The sequence below is a fragment of the Perca flavescens genome, chromosome 3 (genome assembly GCF_004354835.1).
Source record: "Perca flavescens isolate YP-PL-M2 chromosome 3, PFLA_1.0, whole genome shotgun sequence".
Taxonomy (NCBI): domain Eukaryota; kingdom Metazoa; phylum Chordata; class Actinopteri; order Perciformes; family Percidae; genus Perca; species Perca flavescens.
Genome location: NC_041333.1, coordinates 11,245,175 through 11,251,697, shown reverse-complemented (window position 1 = coordinate 11,251,697; position 6,523 = coordinate 11,245,175). Strand labels below are relative to the sequence as shown.

General features: G+C 43.0%; 1 protein-coding gene across 1 annotated transcript; it reads left to right on the top strand.

The window, feature by feature from the left end:
* The first annotated feature begins 2,278 nt into the window (after positions 1-2,278).
* rtn4rl1b (reticulon 4 receptor-like 1b) lies at positions 2,279-4,340 on the top strand. Its single transcript, XM_028572899.1, has 2 exons — positions 2,279-2,827; positions 3,447-4,340. The coding sequence occupies exons 1-2, from the start codon at positions 2,279-2,281 to the stop codon at positions 4,338-4,340; spliced, it is 1,443 nt and encodes a 480-aa protein (XP_028428700.1).
* The last annotated feature ends 2,183 nt before the right edge of the window (positions 4,341-6,523 follow it).

Genomic DNA, 6,523 nt, shown 5'->3' with positions numbered 1-6,523 from the left:
TTTGCAGGAGGGGAGTTAAGATGTGGACTGAGGTGAATGATTTACTCTTTTCGAGTCTGCTGAGTTTTGTGTTTAATTGTGAATTTTATGTGTTTGATCCCTGGTGTGAAATATTTGTAGGCTCTGTATACGTGGAGAACATATGTGTCAGATGTTGGGTGCTAATGGGACAGTGCTGAATGGAATCAATAAAAAAGTTAATAAAGAAACCTTTATTTCCCAAGAGTAATGAAAAACATTTTCATCCATTTACTCAGTCACCTGTGCCATGCTTGATACATCTTCATGGAAATGACAAGTAGAGAGAGAGAGATTGAGATGAAAACTGCTGCAGAGTGACAACAGTGTGAAACATCGTTGGCAAATCTGGATTTAGCCATTAAAATACCATAGGATCCATGTCCTGATGCAGGTCATGACATTGAAATTAAAAAGTCAAAAAAAAAAGCCAAGGCCTATTGTTGTACTGTCATGGAATGGAATGAACTCCAAAGCAAAATATCCACATACATACTAGCACACATAAACACACACTCAGATTCAACCTTTTGACAGTGTTCAGCTGTGAAGAATCACCTCATTTCCTGGGCACATTTCTGGTTCAGGAGGATGCATGCATTTCCATTGTTGCCCGGTGGCAGGGCAAATAGGATTAGATCCGTGCCAGAGAGAGCACACTCCTGTTCAGGTGACACACAGCTCCATGCTCTAGCTCTAAAACTAGACACAGAGAATTGCTGTTAAAGGTCAGTGGAGTCAGACGCTGAATGTCACAGCTTAGCCACAGTTTGGTAAGAAAATACCTTCAATAAATAAGCCCCTCTCTTGGTGGAGAGTAAATCTGCAGCTCCAGCATAAAAGACCCAGGATTACCGGGTAAGTTAAAAGGCAAAAGAGGCATATCGATTAGAGGCAGTGAATCAGGCCTCTGCTACGCTGTGAATAATAAATTGAGTAGAAGACAGCCAGGGGTTGTCAGATGGAACTTTCATGACGGGCTGTGAGTTGTGCTCATTTAAGATGAGACTGTGGATAAGTCACATCTCCAGTCTGAGGATCTGGGGAATCGTGTCACTGATCAAAAGTGCCTCAGAGCAGCTTACTACAAGTTTAAATAAGCATTCCACGCCCCATTTAGCAACACAAAAATACTGATCACAGCCTCCGCTCGCTGCAAAGTAGTGCAGATGGACTTGGACTCTTAATAGCGCATCTCCCTAAGGTTGCAGAATATTGGAAAGGGTAATTTCTGAAATAGCTGCAGAGGTGCTGAATCCGAAAAGAGTGTTGCACCGGGGATTCAAACAGCTTCACTGAGAGGTCTTGTGACTCACTGGAGCAGGTGTTATTGTTTGCCGTCTTCAATAGACTTGTTATTGTGGGCCTAAACACACTCAGTGGGTTCAGGCAGTAAACTGTGACTGAGAGAGTCCATATGTGCAGCACGTGCTGTAGCACAAGTCAATCACAGAGGCAATATCACTTTGTGGAAAACACAACACAAAATTAACTTGTGCTGAGCAACACATGCCTACATTTGGCACAAAATCAGAATATAAATTAATTTGCAAAACCGTGACTCGAACCCATTTAAATTTTGCTTGTGTTTCCTAACCTGTGACCTGTGTTGTACAGTATGATCTGAATATACTATACTGCTGGTAGGATGCCAATGTCAGCCTGTCAGTCGTTTAGTCGGTCCACCTCTTTGGTCCTGACTGAGATATCTCAACAACTACTGGATCAATTGACATCAAATGTGGTTAATTCATGGTCATTAGGTTGGCATTTGTGGTTCAGAGTGAAATATTATGACATTTGCCATGGAATGTCCAACAGATATCCAAGGTCCCGAGAGGATGAATTCTTTGGTGATCCCCTGACTTTTCTTTCAGTGCTGCCAGCAGGTTCTACACATGCAAAGCTAATGGCGACCAATCAACTTCAGCTGTACTTTGTGTTTAGTGCTACTATGCAAATGTTAACCATGCTAACATGCTAAACTAAGATGGCGAACATGGTAAACATTATTACTGCTAAACATCAGCATGTTAGCATTGTCACTGTTAGCATGTTAGCATACTGATGTTAGCTTTAGGGGCAAGTAGCCTACAGCTTCACAGAGACGCTTTCAAGGCCGTCAACTCTCAACGTTGTTCATATTTCTCCTTTTCAAGTTGTGATCTAAACATGAAGGCACTAACTCTAAATTTCAAGTTAAAACGCTTTCACTCTGCACTTAATTCATTTTCTTTTTTCTCTCCTGTCTGTCTATGGGATGTGTGTGTTTGTGATTTATGTCTGTCGTCTCTTTCTCAACCTTCCTCTCTCTCGACCTGTGTGTGTGTGTGTGTGTGTGTGTGTTTTCACTGAAGGCTGTGGGCTGGAGTTCCTGCTGGTTCTCTGTGGGCTTGAGTTTTCCTGGTCCTGCCCCCGTCACTGTATATGCTACACTGCACCCAGCACCGTCACCTGCCAAGCCCATAACTTCCTGTCGGTCCCCGAAGGCATTCCTCCGGACAGTGAGCGCATCTTCTTACAGAACAATAAGATCCATCGCTTACTTCGGGGCCATTTCAGCTCCAACACGGTCACTCTCTGGATCTACTCCAATAACATCACATACATTGAGCCGTCCACCTTCCACGGCTTCACGCTGCTCGAGGAGCTGGATCTGGGAGACAACCGCCACCTGCGCGCCTTGGCTGAAGACACCTTTCACGGGCTGAATCGCCTCAATGCGCTTCACCTGTACCGTTGTGGGCTCAGTTCACTACCTAATAACATCTTCCAAGGCCTCAGAAACCTGCAGTATCTCTACTTGCAGGTACATTAGACTGTTTTCTGGTTCTTTTTACTACCACCGAGACTCTATTAGGGCTGTCACTTTTCCACAAGAACAAATTTTAACTAACACATATTCTATGCGAATGAATTTGAACACAACCCACGTAGACTAATCCTAAACTATGTTGTATAATGAATGTTGTTTATTCACAGTGCCTCCGCTGCCTCACTTGAGTGACAAGCTGGCAGCTGCATTTTACCTAACCTTTATACACAATTTGTCCATCTGTGGTGTCAAATCTAAAATTCTTATACACATTACTTCTCAGATGGTTTGGGGTGTCATGATTATCCATGCAGCACTGCTTGTTAGTTTTCTCCATTTTGTGAAAGTAAAAACAAACGTCTAATTCACTGAAGGCAACAGGGTCAATGGGTCAGACGGACGCTCATATTTGAGTGCAAGGCATAGTCTGTAGTGCTGCTTAGTCACTGAGAAGTTTGAAATTTGAACAGATGATCACAAATTGATACATTGTGCATAGCATGCTGATTCACAAAATGTATTGATGGCATGTAGACAGTAATTCAATTAATGTTGAAATGAAAACATAAATACTATGTAATCTTGTGATTGTGTGCTCTCTGCATCTCCTCAGGATAATCATCTGAAGTTCCTGCAGGATGACACATTTATGGACCTCCACAACCTGAGCCACCTGTTCCTGCATGGAAACCGTCTGTGGAGCCTGAACCAGAATACCTTCAGAGGCCTTCGAGCCTTGGACCGACTGCTTCTGCACCAAAACCAGATCGAGTGGGTTGACCGCCTGGCCTTCCATGACCTGAAACGTCTCACCACCCTCTACCTGTTCAACAACACCCTGATACAGCTGTCCGGACAGTGCCTGGACACACTGCCGGCATTGGAGTACCTGCGCCTCAATGATAATCCCTGGTCGTGTGACTGCAAGGCCCTGTCGCTATGGGAATGGCTGAAGCGTTTCCGAGGTTCGACATCTTCAGTGAGTTGCCAGGCGCCGGCCGATCTGGTTGGGAAAGACCTCAAGGACCTGCGCAAGGAGGACTTCCCCAACTGTTCACCCACTGTACCTAATTCTGAGTCCAGAGCCCAGACTAACAATTTATCTGGCACGGTGAATCCGTCTTTGAATCGTGGTGTAGTGGTGGGCTCTGGAGGGCAGACCCACATAGTGCACCCCTCGAGGCCTGGCCGTTCTCGGAACTGCACAAAGCCTCGTAACAGGGTGAGCAAAGGGAAGGGTGACAATGAGGTTCACCACTCAAAGGAGGTCATGGCAGAAAAGGAGGATTCCTCCCCGGATTTCACAGACGGGGGCAAACATGACCACACATCCCCAGATGGCACCATCACACGGAGGAAGCACAAGTGCACTCCCCGGACCACTGTTCGCCCCCCTAGTGGGGTTCAGCAAGCCAACAATAGGGCAACCCTATCCCAGTCATTACTACATGCCTGTGCCCTCTTTGTAGCCTTGATAACGACCAATATTGACTTCATCCTCCGTTGACCCTCCGAGGGTTTGGCAAATGCTAATCACAAACACAGCCCTCAGACCCTCTCTTGCTCCAGCACTACAAGGCCTGTGTGTCTTTTGTGTATGTGTGTGAGTGTGATTATATGTGTAAATGTAGTGTCGGGAGCTTTACTGTTCAGACTGAAACAGGCATCAAACATCTACAACAGAAAGACTTGCAGCACAAAAATCGATGAGACATGATAAAAGGTTCATGCAGACCAAGCTTGCACTGCCACTTATGTCGGTATGATTTCCTCTCCATGTGTTGGTAGCTTATGTATTTTTTTAACTTCTGTTTTTCACTCAACTTGGGCTTAGATAACCAACAGTTGGTGAAAATTGAGAAAAAGAGAAAGAGATAACATATTTGCTAGTTAGCTCTGAGACAGATAAGCTAAGTGCTCCATCCAGCTCCAACTAATTCTCAGTTCACAGTTTGTAAATTGCCATCAAGAAGTCGATGACCCTATAAAGCCTCCGGCTTCAGTCCTATCTTACTCTCATCCTTTTCTGCCAAATGTAAAGTGTTAAGCACGGCAATAAATTGTCGGTCAGTATTAGGCATAGGAATGTGCCATTATCACAAAATGGAAATCTATAGCCACAGATGTTTTAAGACTATAAACAGAGCAACCACTGAATACACTGTACGAAGCCGTAGCAAGTTGTAACAACTCTCTATATAATGCCAGAGTTTTTCAGGTACTATAGGAACCTTCCTGCGTACTTATTTTTTTTTATTTTAAATTAGTATTACATTTCTCACACAGCTCGGCTTCCATCTTCATTCACACCACTTTTCCCCTTCCATGCAACTGAATATTACGCTGCTAATTGTTTTAAGATGACGAGGACTACCATGCGCCATTTTCATTTGCTTGGAAAACAATGTGTGTCTCTGGGAGATGTGAATATTGAAGAAGTATGTCTATATCTTGTGTCAGATGTTGTTCAATGGATTTTTCTAAGACACAAAATGGACCTACGTACAGTAGAGACGGATCCCTGCTGCAGGGCCAACAGGAGCCTTAGAGGTGGAGGGTTAAAGGGGGATTTTTCAGTTTCCCCGTTATGTTGTGCTGAACTGATCCCTCCTTAGCGACCCTCCCTCATTGAGAATGCGAGGAACACACCTAACTAACACATCACTTAACTTCAAAAAGGAATACAAGAACAAGACTCAAGAACAAAAAAAAAAACATGCGTCTACCTTCAATAACTCGTGATCAATAAAAGATTTAAAAAAAAATAACATTTTGAATGGAGCATGGGGGGAAAAAAGGAATCATGCAGAGAGAAGTATGCCTCTTAATTAACTGATGGGATTGTTTATGAATGCGGGGGATCCAAGACCAAGAAAATCCTTTCTGAAGTAACAAGGGGATGCAGTACAATGCAGACCGACAAATGGGACAATTACGGGAAGTCTTGCTGTTCTTCTGGAGCTTTTGTGCCTCCCTTAAATATACTGATAAGATGGTGTTTGTATCAATGACGTGAACTATACCAATAACAATGGAGACAAGAGGACTTCTTGCAGCGCTGATATTAATCATTTACTGTATTACTATGAGAAAAACAATATCAGTGACATTGATGATGATTATAACAGGGTTTTCTGCTCCTCCTGTCAGGAAGAGCCTTTTGATTTTTGATTTTCGGTGATTCTTTTATTTTACGTATTTTTTCATATTATATTTTTAGAACCTTTTATTTGTTAATGCACAATTCCTCACCCCCTATTTCTTGTTCTACTGTATGCCTATTCATCTTCTTTCTTTGTCACAATTCAATTGTTCAGTAAGTTATCATCAGAAAACAGTACAAAAATGTTTCTTAAGATATTAAAATCTATATCTTCTTATGTCTACCGTTGCAGTCTGAGTCTGTTTATTGCTGCATTCAGGGTTTGCAGGCTTGTTTGGAGAAAGCAAAAAGGCATGCTCCATCCCCTCTTCTTGCCATTCTTTCCTTTAAATTCATTTAAACCAGAAATTGATTCTGTCAGCAAATTTAGTTTTTTTCCCACCCTGTTTCACCCTCTATCTTGGCTCTAGTTTGCAATTTGTCTCCCCTGATCAGACCTGCTGGCTGAACTAAAGCTGCTTTCTACAGACAGATCCATTCTTTCTGTGGAATTTACAGTCTACAATGTAAATCGAGAAATGTTGGCT

Bases quoted from the DNA above. Each gene is read 5' to 3' on its own strand.
- rtn4rl1b (XM_028572899.1), top strand. From the start codon at position 2,279: ATGTGTGTGTTTGTGATTTATGTCTGTCGTCTCTTTCTCAACCTTCCT. The intron at 2,828-3,446 runs GTACATTAGACT...GCATCTCCTCAG, and splicing joins TGCAGTATCTCTACTTGCAG to GATAATCATCTGAAGTTCCT.